The sequence below is a fragment of the Onychostoma macrolepis genome, chromosome 05 (genome assembly GCF_012432095.1).
Source record: "Onychostoma macrolepis isolate SWU-2019 chromosome 05, ASM1243209v1, whole genome shotgun sequence".
Lineage (NCBI taxonomy): Eukaryota > Metazoa > Chordata > Actinopteri > Cypriniformes > Cyprinidae > Onychostoma > Onychostoma macrolepis.
Genome location: NC_081159.1, coordinates 38,458,447 through 38,473,999, shown reverse-complemented (window position 1 = coordinate 38,473,999; position 15,553 = coordinate 38,458,447). Strand labels below are relative to the sequence as shown.

General features: G+C 34.4%; 1 protein-coding gene across 1 annotated transcript in view; it reads right to left on the bottom strand.

The window, feature by feature from the left end:
- Positions 1–2,270: 2,270 nt before the first annotated feature.
- The window catches only part of ksr2 (kinase suppressor of ras 2), a 108,346-nt gene continuing 95,063 nt past the window's right edge, over positions 2,271–15,553 (bottom strand). Inside the window, exons 19-21 of the mRNA XM_058775850.1 lie at positions 9,663–9,797; positions 5,222–5,351; positions 2,271–4,628 (exon numbers count right to left, since the gene is read on the bottom strand). Coding sequence (XP_058631833.1) covers positions 4,482–4,628; positions 5,222–5,351; positions 9,663–9,797 — 412 coding nt within the window. The 3' untranslated portion in view covers positions 2,271–4,481. The remainder of the gene's footprint in view (positions 4,629–5,221; positions 5,352–9,662; positions 9,798–15,553) is intronic.

Below are 15,553 nucleotides of genomic sequence, written 5' to 3'. Positions count from 1 at the left end.
GCTGTTTTGCAAATTCCAAGTGTGTTTTCATTTTCTTTTCAATAAATTTACAGACATTTCTAAAATTCTGTTGGTGTGTATTCAGGGTGTATCAGGCTGCAACAAAATTGAAAAAAGTGAAGGGGGTCTGAATACTTTCTGAATGCACTGTGTGTGTGTGTATATATATATATATATATATATATACACATACAGTATATATATATATATATATATATATATAATAAAATTGTCTAATAAGCATAGAAATACAGAATACTCATAAATATTGTGCAACAAATTTAAATTACACTATTGTATTTCAATATATTCAGTATTTATTGAAATGTATTTATATTTCTCTTTATTTATTTATTTTACCGAGCTTGTCACACTGCATTCTGGGTTTGCAAGACATGAAGCAGCATAGTCAAGATGCCTACCTTTCTGAAAAGCCTTTGCACATGTTTATGATGTCTTAAAATACTCCCTCTGTAGTCAGCTGACTTGGTTTTGGAACAGATATACTGTAAAATTAATATGAAATATATACAGCATGCATATCTAGTGTGTGCACTGACAAGATAATTACAACATCCAATTTCACTTCCTTTACCACGAGCTTTCTTTGCTCACTGCTCCTGATTCAATTAGGGATCCCCTGCTAATAATCTTGTGTGGTTTAGAAATTTATGGTCTTTTATTATAGTTCTCCATGGGTCTTTCTTAACCACTAACCCTCATCTGACTCTGATCCAGGGAATTCAATTAGTTTATCTGCTTGTAATTGGAGGATCTCAGGGGTGCTTCTTGATGGAGGTTTCAGGTCAGTTTGTTCTCTGCATATTTCTTCAGGCCAGTTTTTATTATGTGATTACTATGTGATGAGTGAAAGCAAGGTTTTTAAAAAAGCCAATTTAGGTTATAATCACTGTTAGATCATCTGTTTTGCATTGACATACTGACATACTAATTGTCTAACTAATTGTACTTAGATGAGGCATTATATATGTATAAAATATTTATTGTTATAAAATTGAAACATACTACTTACACAATTTAATATTAATTATATTTTATATATTTAAAATATGTCATTAAGCCCCATGTCATTAACCCCCATATATTTGAGGTGCGTTTCAGGATCACTTTATTTTAACAGTGATTTGACCTAATTAAACTCATCAGCTGAGGGAGAAATTGGGAGCACAAGCAGCAGATCACGCTCTCATTAGAAAGACTAGCCAATGAAGATATGATGTTTGACATTTGTAGTCAGGTGCTGCTCAGATCCTTAAAGCGATAGTTCACCCCAAAATGAAAATTTTATCTCATATCATTCCAAACACATGTTTTCTGTGGAACAGAAAAGGTGCATGAAGAAAAAAAGACCAGTATATTATTCAGAACTCATCTTTTGTTTACAAAGAATCTTACTGTATATTGTTTTTGAACGATATGAGAGTAAAATTACAGACTTTTCGTTTTTGTGTGAACTGTCTCTTTAAATACACAAAATTGTTACCATGGGATGTTGAGCCTTTGCAGTGTCTTGGGCGTTCTGTTGAACCAAAAAGTGATAGATCAAAGGTTTTAAAAGGACGGTTTACCCAAAAATGATAATGTCATCATTTACTCACCCTCGTGTCGTTTCAAACCTGTATGAATTTCTTTCTTCTGCTGAACACAAACAGCTAGTTAATGGTAGCCACTGACCTCCATAGTATTTTTTTTTTGGAAGTCAATGGCTACCGTCAACTCTTCAGTTACCCACATTCTTGAAAATATCTTTGTTTGTGCTCAACAGAAGAAAGAAACTCATACAGATTTGGAACAACATGAGGGCGAGTAAATGATGAAAGAATTTTAATTTCTGGGTGAATTATCCTTTTAACTTGTTAAACCATGTTTATCTCCAATCTGTATAAACCACAGTTATAAATTCTTAGAATAAATTAGATATATAGAGCTAATTTGCAAAATGTTTAATACAGACATTTTGTAAATTTATCAAGTTTATCAACTATTTATAATGCAGTTTAGTCACTTTTTTCGTGGTTATACAAAATTGTGACCTTATTTTAAAGATTTTAAACTTGGTTCTGTTCCTGATCCAACTCGTTAAAATAATTATTATCAAATCATTCTTTACTTACAGTAACCACTTTTCAGGTTTAAAGCTTTTATATTATGTAATATAGATTTTTTATTTTATTTTATCAACATAAAACATGAATCATGACAAGGAGTAAAAAGAAATGACGAACAAAAAACAAAAGTCCAAAATCAACACCTTTTTATTTTCATATATTTTCATAAAGGATGAGTGCAAAGAAAGAGCTTGTGATGTGTACCAGTCGCTAAGCCATGGACCATAAGGCATCAGTAAATACAAGCTTTATATATACTTACAACAAATACATAATACAAAAACTCAATCATGGAGGCCATCAAAGAAATCGGCGAAGACGCGCACACAATATCAGAAAAGAAACGTAAACCAGAGCAATGGAGAAGTGTTGATAAATAATCAACGACCACCAAGGAAATGCATGGATGGATAGGAAGAAAAAAGAAAAGGAAAACAACGTTAACAACAACGCACACACACACACACACACACACATACACAGAACAATTCATACATTCATAATGGAGCAGAAATATAATAGATGACAATGAGGTCGGATTGAGTGATTGGAATATTAATTACAGCAACAGATTATTAAGCAAAATCTACAGCCTGTTAAAGAGGCCTGATATGGAAGCTGCTAATAATGGTTGTTAACAAGACCCCATCTTCTCACGATTTCCCATCATTCCCAGCGTAAAAACACTGTCCCGACATGTCCTCGTAGCCCCGTTTCAAAAAATATATAAATGTTATAGCACAGTTCTTTTCTTATAGGTTTAAAATTGTGCCTTACTAGGCCCGATACAGACTTTAAATATCATTTTGTATTACTTTCTTCGTTTCTCACAAACGCCGTCATTGTATTTAGTCACAGCTTGTAAAACTACTATGTCTGGTTCTGAACTCGAGGGGACAAATCCCCTAAAAATGTTCTCATGCATGTAAAAACGGTCGACCGTACAAATATAAACGCCCACTTAACAACATCTGTATTTTTGTGATCCTAAAATATACTTGAGCACTTCAAAAATAACAGCAGCAACAAGTTTGTGAGCACTGGCACTGTTTATGACCCAAAAAACCATGGCTTTACAAGTGAGCAGATTGTCTGTACCCAGAGTGCATGGTGGAGAAAGCGGGATAGCGTTTCGGTTTAAGCCATACCTAGCTAGCGACACCAACCTTCACACTCGTTTTGACATGATCACCGTTCCGTGTTACAACATGGACACTCCAGAACTTGCAACATGCAACAGTCATATTAATGAGATGTGATTTAGAATAATATACAAATGCCGTCGTGGTGAATAGTGCACTATTACTCATGGTACTGTATAATCTCTACAATATAACAATGTGTAGCCTAGTACAAACAACGCAAAGCTTTAAATTATGCTAAAACATTCGTAAGTATGCACTGATAAGAAAAGGTTCGTAAGTGTGATAGATAGATAGACAGATAGATACAGTCCGTTATATCCATCCTTTTTTCTTTGTAGGCTCAGGAATAGCAGTTTACCCCCAGGTAATTCTGTTTTTGTCACAGTTAGGCATGATACAATTCAAGTGTCGATAATATACATACCGTACGTGCCTCGAGTCGCGACGGCACGCTCGATTACGGCACCGTCGCACGAACGATATAGGCGATGTTGACGGCGCGAGTAAATGAGTGATGGATGTACGCGCTACCTTATCTACAGTGCGACAGGAAGGGAGAAAAAGTCTTCACATTCTCGGAATACGCGCCTCCCTGCGTTACGGTAAAGCTTTGTGATCGGAAAATTCAAACGACAGGATGGAATTCTGAGAAACACTGATACAGCGTGAATGAGAGAAAACAAACAAGTGTAAAACAACTCCAAAGGGTACATTTCTCAAAATCGAAAAAAAATAAATACATTCATCCAATGACTAAATTCAAAAAGAATAAAAACAATACAGACAAAAACTCGAATAACACTAGTTTCAATTGTTTATAAAAATGCATTGCAGAGGTTCAACGAAAGAAAACAACATTCACTGAAAGTGGACTCATTCAAGAAAGATAATGAGAAATAATCACAAGCAGTTGATATATGCAAAACAGATCAAACATTTAGCAACAAAAAACAACAAAAAAAGAGAAGAAAACATCTCCCTTTCATGACCAAACGATACACCAGAAAGTACTGTGTGCTCTAAATATGCTAAATGATCACTGCGTTAAGGAAACGTCGCTAAATACAGCAGAATACATGCACCATCCAGTAGCGACTCTCTCAGTCACGCTGACTGACTCCATTTTAACGTTACCTCACGATTGTTTCGCGTTTTTTTTTCCTTTAAAGTTTATTTTATAAACAGGCGTTTTTGACTTTAGCTTAGCTCATTTCACATACTCAGCTGATTTCCAGAAGTGTACTGGGTGAGACAGGCGACGGTTGCGTTTCGGGAGTTTCTCCAGTAGTTCCACGAGCTTGGAGAAGCTGGGCCGCTCTTCCTGTTCATATGCCCAACAGAACAGCAGGATGTCCTGCACAGGAAAGCAGAATCTGATTAAGTACTAGGTTCTGATTTGACATGATCTAAAAGCCATTATAAAACGGATAGTTCCAGTACTTGATTCTGATTGGTTGAGCCACGTTCAAAGCTGTTGTAAATTACTCTATAAACATACACCTCTTTGTTTCTGCGTCTGTGTGTTGTTTGGCAACCATCACACAACCGTTTCTGAGGAACTACGTTGTTTGGCGGAAGGATAACGTTTTTATTAGCATCTTTACATTTTATTTGCTTTGTTTTCATTTTGTGAAACCTTGCTATGTATATGGTATAACCGTTTTATAAAAGCAATAAGCCCTGTGAAGCTGTGGTTTACATTGAATTTATAACAGCTAAGGGGGTTTTATAAATTTACTGTAAACCACGGCTTCTTGGGGCTTAATGCTTTAGTCAAGCATGTCCAGGTCTGTCTTTTCTTTACAATGAAAATAAACTGGACAGCCTCCTTTGGGACTGTCATGCTCAAACATACACAATATTTGACAGCTTTGTGTGTGAAAAGTCGATAATTGTCTTAATGATAATTGTAGTTCTTCAGCATGTGAGGTGTATGTGAATACTCACGGATATCTCTTTGCCCATGCCGATCTGAGTGAGGTTGGGCTTCATTCCACTTCCCACCTGCCAGATAATGACTTCAGCTGGCTGATTCTTAAAGGGCCACTCGCGTGCATGGAGCTCGTACCAGATAGTGCTGAAAGATATGACACATGAATGTTAGTGTGCGGGTGCCTGTACTGGTTTCTCTGTACTTGTGAGGGACAAATGTTTAAAAAGTTGCCATTAATATAATAAAAACCTCTTAAAAGCAAATAAAAAAAGGTTTGTAAATGGGCTAAACAATGTCTTAAAATATATTTATATAAAATAAAATATAAATACACAGAGTACTTTTAAAAAAGGAAACTTTATATCTATAAATGAGAGTGTTGTTTCATTCACTTGTGAGGGCAAACTGTCTGAAAATATAGAGCATAAACGTAAAAATACAGTAAAAACTATTAAAAACAAAACATTTGTAGCTAAGTAGCTAAATAATTTCTTTACTAAAATTATTTAAATTAAATCAAATGGAATAATCTACAAATCCCAAAAATGTTTTAACATGCTTTGTTTAAATACATTTTAAGATTTTACTTTGTATACTTTATTTAATTATATATATATATATATATATATATATATATATTTAAAATGTTAATATATTTGATAATTTAATAATATATTTTTGAATGCCCTGACATAGAGTATTTAGGAAAAACTCTCAAAAACAAATTAAATGTTCATAAATTGACAAAAATGTTTTAAATAGATTAAATCATTATTTATATGTTTATATAAATAAAAAACTACAGAAATTTGTATATAATACAATGAATAAATCTATAAATCCTAATTATAATTTGAAAATTGTAGAACAATAGGAGTTCTTTTTCAAGTATTTGTGTACAAGTTTATGAGTCTGTACTTATAAAGTTTTGAAAATGTGCCTAAAATAATGAAATGTCTTTCTCTGAATAAAAAAGGTTTGTAAATGGGTCAAATGACACCTTTATTAAAATTATATTACACAAATTATATAAATAGATCTTAATCTAAGATCTTAACAAAAAGTCAGGTCGAACTACTCACAACTATGTCACAAGCATAAGCTTGAGTATGCATGTGTATCTATATGTATGTGTGTATGTGTGTGTGTGTGTGTGCGCGAGCACAAGGATATGAGTAGAGTGCCACGGGCCTCCCCGAAGGGCCGCAATACAGCAGTTCAAAAGCTTTAAAGCACTTCTGGTACACTACGTCACTTTGCGCTCTGATTTAGTTAGAAGTCATCCAAGATAATTAATAAATGACTTTGAGGTGCTGTTGACTGCTGAAACACAGTATTCTGCTCTAAAGAGCATGCTCATGTTAAAGTTTACTAAACCACACTTAAGAGCTAATTAACAATCATTGAATGGAGAGCGCCGCTGAAAAGCCCAATCATCCGAGCTCTGCAATTTAAAACCAAAGTAAAACGTGCAGCTTGCTGAGATTGGTGAGAAAAACAAAATCAATGTAATTGAGATGGCTTTTGCAGTACTGAGGGGGAGAATTTACTTTGAGAATTGCATTTGCACCCGATGATACACTCTTAGGGCTCCGTCCACATTAATTCAGATACATTTGAAAATGCATCTTTTTTTTCTGTGTTTTGGCCTTTTGTGCACAATGAGACAGTTTTTGTTAAAAGATGTTTTTGCGTTGAGTGTGGACTGTTAAAACAGAGGTATTTGAAAATGATGACCCGTTTAGTCATGTGACGCATATTGTATCCATGTATATCTATGGATGTACCAGCATTGTTGTGCCTGCCGTTATAAAGGTCAGTGTGGATGAGCAACCTTTCAAAAAAAAAAAAAAAAAAAAAGAAATGCTTAAAAACACTAGTATGGACAGAGATCTTTTTGAAACGAAAATGTTGTTTTTAAATATATCCGTATAATTGTGAATGTAAAAAAAATTTTTTTGGTGTTAATGATTCCATGAAGAACCTCCATGGAACATTTCCATTCCACAAAAGGTTCTTTATAGTGGAAAAAGGTTCCTTAGATTTTTTTACACTTTCTTTACACTAAGAGAAAGGAACTATCGCTGAATGGCTCTTTAGGGAAAATGATTCTTCTATGGCATCACTGCGAAAACCCCTTTTTCAACCTTTATTTTAAAATTGTAGGTCATTCATCTGCATGTAAAAAATGCAGTTTGCAAGACACATTTCCAATCTTGCAGGCCATTTCTTAAGGTTGGAATACATGACTTTTCCCAAGAATTTTGCCCCGATTTACAGTTGGGGTAAGTCAATGCTGCAGAGCCAAGCTGCAGATTTGAATTGACAGATTTAATAGAAAATTGCTTCAGAATATGATTCCATCCAGTTAGATGATATCACATATGTTTCTTAATTTGGATTCGATTTTAGAACACAAAATGTTTTAATTTGTCATGCACCTCCTAACAACAGGTTTTGTGTTTCTGTTAGAATTTGTTGTGTTTGGAACAACTTGAAAGTCTGGTAGTGTGATCTTCAGTCGTGTAGTATATAATGCCCACTTTTTCTCTGTAACTTTTTACAAAGTCGCCAAGTTCATAGTGTTTTCAAATCTGTTTAGTGTAGTGTATTCCAGCCTTTAGTTCTTTTTGTAGAAGATGCACTAGACTTCCTCATCTGCCCTACTTTACTGAGACTTTTTCACTTCACTGTGATCCAAACACCTGAATCGGCTCCTAAAAAATGCTGAAAATGCACTCGTCTAAACCGAATCTGGACATATGCCCGGTTTCTCCATCATTTGATCATCATTTGATGAATTACCGCTGCCATGATCACTAGAAAGCATACATAAACATGTCTTTTTTAATAAAAATACATTTACCACCCACAGAAAGCAAAAGTCGATAGTGCTGAATAATGCATACTATAATTAGCCAAATTTACATTGAAAGGATGCATGTTTGTACAGAAAAGAATGACAACGAATTGTGGTTGGTTAGTGAATAAGGCCATTTAGTGAATTTGGCCCAATTTTTAGCATAACGTATTGTAAAGTTCACACACCGTATATACATATAGGATCATAAAAAGTCCATAAAACAGAACATGAGAGCAATACGTGCATAAAATATGCCACAGCAACAGCGTACTCTCTGCCGCATTAAAACACGGCACTCGCGGAGAACAACGGAAGTGAAAAGAGGAGGCAGAAGGGACAATAGGGAGAACTGCTTTGGGGTCACCTCTAGGTAATGTCCCTTTAGTGTGACCAGCTGGACAGCTTGCGTGGGTGCTGTATTTGGCTCCCATAGAGTGACAGTGTGACAGAGCCTCCATATGGAGAGAACAGCTGAGGACGCAATTGTGTTAGGACCCAACAGAGCAGCATTCCTTCATTTCATCAACCATGCATCCATTCTTTTATTCATTTGGCCCACACACTCACTGCCTCTGGAAAGGCCCGGGTCAGGTAGAAATAAGTACAGATGGAGGTTCAGTTCTGCATGCCGCCTCATGTGAATACAATCTTATTAGTGGAGGCTGAGCACTGAGCGAATCAATTTTGTGATAATACTCATCCTATAAGTTTGTATTATTGTGATTTCATGATTTGTTTTTTACTTTCATTCCATTTCATACTGTAGCTGTATTTTCATACGGCCAGTGTACAGTTAAAGGGATTGATTTAAACGTTTAAACTAAAATCTGTTCATGTAATTGCATTAGATAATATATCAAACCAATTTGCATCTGTAAGCAGTTATTTAAATTAACTAAGACATTTTTGCTCAGGGTCTTAATTACTTGGTGTTTTTTAGTGCATGTGAACTATCAGTATGACCCATTAATGTTTGACTGGAAAATATCCAAATACTGTTTGTCCTCATTTTGAATAGTGCAATACCATTTTACACCGTTTAACTAAGGCATTTATTTGATCAAAAATAAAGTAAAAATGGTAGTATTGTAACATCATATTAAAATATGAAATAACTGCTTTCTGCTTTAAATATATTTTAAAATGTAATTTATTCATCTGATGGCAAAGCTGAATTTTCATAAGCCATTGCTCCAGTCTTTAGTGTCACATAATCCTTCAGAAATCATTCTAATATGCTGATTTTCTGCACGGAAAATTATTTAAACCCAAGCAAACTTATTTTTGTTAAAGGTTTGCTTGAAAAATTCACTTTCTTTCAAAAAAATTCTAATCCAATGTATGGCCATATGTTGCAATATGCAGTATGTTTTAAATACTATACCTGATGAAATGTTATTATATTTTAGGTTTCCAAAAATGATTAAAATCCCCAAATGCTGATGCTATAAGGGCGCATGAACTGTGGAGAGAAAAAGTCAGGCTTATTTCTGTAAATAAAATGGATTCTTTTCGTCCCCTGAGTGACAAAGGCAGAGAAGCAGTGAGGGGTGAAAACACGGGTGCTGAGAGGGGGACAGAGAGGGACCCACCCAAAGGCAAAGACGTCAGACTGTTTGGAGAAAGGAAGCTGGTTTTCTGCGGTCTCGGGGGAGAGCTGACGGATGAGCTCAGGAGCGAGATGACACAGCCAGCCGCTTGGGATCCGCAGCTTATCCTTTCTCCTACTGGAGAGAGAGACACACACAGAAGACGATGAAGTTTAAAACATGATCAGTCACAACACACAAATCCTTTTGGAGTTAGATTCATTTGTACCACACAAAAGGTCAGAAAACAAACTAAAAGATCATTACAGTGACAATTCTGTCCAAGAAATACAATAGAGGGCAAGCAACTATTAGTCTCCCATAGTCAGACTATCGACATAAAGTCTAATCCACAAATGAGATCTCTTTTTGAATTCTTGTTTCCCCTAGAAAGCAATGAGATCAAATGAAGAGCAAATGGAGACTTTTGCTATAATCTCAGTTTTTCAAAATGTTCTCCTCAGACAAATAATATTGAAATCTCACATTCTGTAGTTTTCAAACATAGTTCAAACATTGCTCAGATTTGTCAAAGTCTGCAAACAAAAGACAAAGATTTCTGTAGGAACTCAAAACGTTTCTTAGAAAATTGTCCTAAATTATAATTTCTTGTAGATCTATACTCTTCAACAGGTTATGCCTATATTTATTTCTTAATCTATTTTTTTTTTTACTTTTAAATACAACGTTGATACTTGTGACTATACGTTCCACAGAAACTCTACAACATGTTTTAAAAACTGAATGGCATGAAACTCAAACTAACATCTTTTTTTCTTAGAAGTGCACAATGTAGCAGAGTCTGGGAACCTGTAAACAAAACTTTGTTTCCCACCGGACCGATTAAAAACCTGTGAACCCTCTACAGTGATAAAGTAGTTGCCTCCTCCTCAAGTGTCAGACATGGATTTGAAAGTGGTGTATCACTGACAGACATAGAGCTGTTTCAGCTTGACTGAGTACCTGATCCAAGTAAAAACGAATTCACTCACCCATGATACTGTAGTATATATATATATGTGACCCTGGACCACAAAACCAGTCTTAAGTCGCTGGGGTATATTTGTAGCAATAGCCAATAATACATTGTATGGGTCAAAATTATCGATTTTTCTTTTATGCCAAAAATCATTAGGATATTAAATAAAGATCATGTTCCATGAAGATATTTTGTAAATTTCTTACCGTAAATGTATCAAAACGTAATTTTTGATTAGTAATATCATGCATTGCTAAGAACTTCATTTGGACAACTTTAAAGGCGTTTTTCTCAATATGTAGATTTTGCACCCTCAGATTCCCGATATTCAAGTAGTTGCATCTCAGCCAAATATTGTCCTATCCTAACAAACCATACATCAATGGAAAGCTTATTTATTCAGTTTTCAGATGATGTATAAATCTCAATTTCGAAAAATGTACACTTAAGACTGGTTTTGTCGTCCAGGGTCACATATATATACATATACATAACATACACACACACACACACACACACACACACGTGATCAGAATTGTTGGTACCCATGGTAAATATGATCAAAGAAGGCTGTGGAAATTAATCTGCATTGTTAATCCTTTTGATCTTTTATTTTTTTTTAAATCACAAAAATCTAACCTTTCATTGGATAATAAGAATTTAAAATGGGGGGAAATATCATTATGAAATAAATGTTTTTCTCTACTTCACATTGGACAAAATTAACAGCACCCTTTTATTCAATACTTTTTGAAACCTCCATTTGCCAAAATAACGGCTCTGAGTTTTCTCCTATAATACCTGATGAGGTTAGAGAACACCTGACAAGAGATCAGAGACCATTCCTTCATTCAGAATCACTCCAGACCCTTTAGATTTCCAGCTTCATGATGGTGCTTCTTCTCTTCAGTTCACTCCACTCATTTTCTATAGGGTTCAGGTCAGAGGACTGGAATGGTCATAGCAGAAGCTTGGTTTTGTGCCCAGTGACCCATTTTAGTGTTGTTTTTAAGGTTTGTTTTTGGATTATTGTATGGTTGGAAGATCCAAATATGGCCCATTACGAGATTTCTAACAGAGTCAGTCACTTTTTGATTTTTTATCTGTTGGTATTTGACAGAATCCATGATGCCATGTGTCTAAACAAGATGTCCAGGACCTCCAGCAGAAATATAAGCCCACAACATCAAAAATACAGCAGTATATTTCATTGTAAACATGGGGTACTTTTTATCCCTGTGTTCACCAAACCCATCTCGAGTGTCTGCTGCTAAAATCCAAATTTATTTTAGTTACATCTGACCATAGATGCCAGTCCCATTTGAAGTTCCAGTTGTGTCTGACAACTGAATATGCTGGGGATTGTTTTTGGATGAGAGCATTTTCTTTTGATTTTTTTTTCTTGAAACCCTCCCAAACAACATGTGGTGATGTAGATGCTGTTTGATATATTTTTTTAAGTTAAGTTTGTCTGACCCTGAGACTCAACTATTTTCTGCAATTCTCCAGCTGTGGTCCTTGGAGAGTCTTTAGCCACTCAAACTCTCCTTCTCACCGTGCATTAGGACGATATAGACACACGTCGTCTTCCAGGCAGATTTGTAACATTTTCTGTCGATTGGAAATTCTTAATTATTGCCCTGATGGTGGAAATGGGAATTTTCACTGCTTTAGCTCTATTCTTAAAGCCACTTTACTAATTTGTGAAGCTCAATTATCTTTTGCTGCACATCAGAAATATATTATTTGTTTTTCTCATTGTGATGGATGATTAAGGGAGTTTGGCCTTTGTTTTCTCTCCTATTTATATTCCTGTGAAACAGGAAGGCATGGCTGGATAATTTCAAGTTCATAATCACCCTGGAGTGCTCAAAATTGTAAATATGAATGGGAATATACCTCACAGATATTTTACTCATAAGAATTTCTAGGGGTACCAATAATTGTGCCCAACTTGTATTTGAGAAAAACATTTATTTCATAATGAGATTTTCCACCATTTTCAATTGTTTTAGTTCAATGTAGATTAAAAGGATTAATAATGCAGGTTTATTTTCACAGCCTTCTATGACCCATATTTACCATGGGTACCAACAATTCTGACCACGTGTGTATATCTCCAAACCAGGGTCGATGCCATCAAAATGAACAGAAATACCCCCAAAACTCAAATAGTGGAGACAAAATGCACTTCATTTAGTTAACATCCTATATAAATTCATAATAATATTAATAATTAATAACTAATATAGAATTATTATAATTGTATTAATTTATAATTAATTTATACCATTTAAATTTTATAAATAATATATATTTACAAATACATTTTTATAAGTAACAACCTATATAATTATGCACAGTCAGACTTTATTTTAATACATGAGATCAATCTTTTTGACCTAAAAATATAAAAACTAAAATATAAAATCAGGAGCAAATATTGCCCAAAATTAAAAAAAATAAATAAATACTACTACTACTACTACTACTACTACTACTACTACTAATAATAATAGTCACTGCTCCTGAACAAGAAACAATAACAACAACAAACATTTGTTACATTAGAACATGTTATGTTACATCATAATCACACAAAAAAAGAGAGAAAGAGAAAAAATGATGCATAATTGCTTAGGGCTTCCACAGCATTAAAACCTGAAATCTGGGCAGCCCATCAGAGTGCCCAGAGTAAATTTCCAATGACTTCATCTCTCAAAAAGACTCAAACCCACACAAACCCTCATAAACAAACCTTGACATTAGATGATGCTTCAGTACGAGCGCGTTCACAGCTTCACTAGCCTCTCGTACCTGCTAGATGTTGCCTTACATGGATGCGGTATTTCAAACAGCACCGAATCCCAGAATAATCAGAACTTACAATACCCAGTCAGGTTCTGAGTCATAATACATAACGAATGTAAAATCGTGTTATTGAGAGCCAGACTTGTGCCTTACAGATAAACAATTCATAATTATGCTAGAGCCTGCACGTCCCTGATGGCCTGAGAAACATTTGCCACTCTCAAATACTATCCCTTCCTCCTAATAATTCCTGATAATAATTCACATGGCTGCGGAGGTGTAGAAGTGGGCTGATCAGAACGGCAACGGTGAGCCCATCCAAGAGACTTGATCAACAATAGCTGCAATGTAAACCTGTCGCTGTGGAGACGCCGTCTTTTTCCCGGTAATTACTGCCAACATACGTAAACACACTTGTGAGAAATCAGCCTCATAATCAGATGAACTGATGGGTACGAGTGTTTGTAATATCGCTCCATCGGGGATGTTGAGTTACTGCTTGCAATGCCAATGAAAACATTTTCAAAGAGGCGCGACACGCAAACACAAACGGGACAAGTGCCAAAACAACATCAACATCATCACGGTCATCAGCGGTGGCAAACGCTTCGTAATGCCCCAGATAATTTACTCTCATTTTCAGCACTATCAAAGCCAAAGACTTCATTAAACATCTTATTACACAAATAAACATATACAATCAAAACAAAGAAGTCGAATTTCTTAATTGAAATTGTGTTGATTGACAAATGCTAGAACTGAATACGGTTAACACAATGCTTAAACTCACTAAACTTGTCAAGAACATGTTCAGAAAAAAAAAACAAGAAAGAAATTTTGGCTTATTTATCATTTATCATACACATTTATCATATTTCCTTCAATCTCATTACTATAATGCTGAAAAAAGAGATTATTATGAAGGTAAAATTCAAAAATAATATCGTTTTTAAATGACAAAGTGTGTTTACATATATATCAGTATTAAATTCAAGTATATTAACAAAACATCATATTTATCACATCATATTTTCTTCATTCTCATTACTGGACTGCTGGAAAAAAAGCTATAACTAACTATAAATGTAAAAGTTATAAAAATTATATAGATACTTAAATGACAAATTGTGTGTAGATCATGGTACCATTAAATTAACATTATATTATATTTATCATATTTCCTTCATTGTCATTACTGTAATGCTTGAAAAATATTATAAATGTTAAATTATAAAAATATATAATTACTCAAAATGGCAAATTTATTAAATTAAATTAAATTAAATTAAATTAAATTAAATTAAATTAAATTAAATTAAATTAAATTAAATTAAATTAAATTAAATTAAGAATATAAATAGAAAAGGTGCTTAATTGTGTTAAAATAATATTACAATCCAAAACATCTTAATATTTCTCAAAATAGATGGAACTGTCTTAACTGTCAAAATATTATTTATTTATTTTGTTCTGATTTTTTGATGTAGTTATATACTGTAGAAGAGGACATGTCCTCTTGTAACCCTTCACTTTGCCCTAAGAAACATATTCAAAACTGAAGAATGATTGAGATGTATGATGAAGTACATCCCAGGTTTACAAAACAAATCAAACGTCTGCCACTGTTCACAGTAATTCTGTGGCCTTGCCTAGAGGAAGGAATATCTTTGAGTTCATTCGGCCATAAAGAAAAGGATGTTTCCTCTTCATACATCGCAAGAGAGCAACAAAACGCATAGATCAGACACCCTTTTCATGGATTTTCCTGTTCAATGGAGTGTGGCGGAGAAAACCTTCTTTTAAGTCTTTGTCTCTTGAAGGAGACAGGAATATATAGACACAGGTCTAAAGAATCTGGAAAGACTGTGGTTTTCAGTTAGGAAGGTGGTGGAAGTACAGAACAGAATGAGATATCATATGCAGAAAAGATAGCTGTTCAAATACTACAGATTTTGTGCTTTTTCCTCATGTTGTGTATTATGCCCCCCATCATATATTATTTTACGCACACAGGCGGAATTGAATTAATTACTTGGAGAAAATGGCATTAAAACATAATTAATTGAATATTCGTAACACTGAATATTGATTTGAGATTTAAACT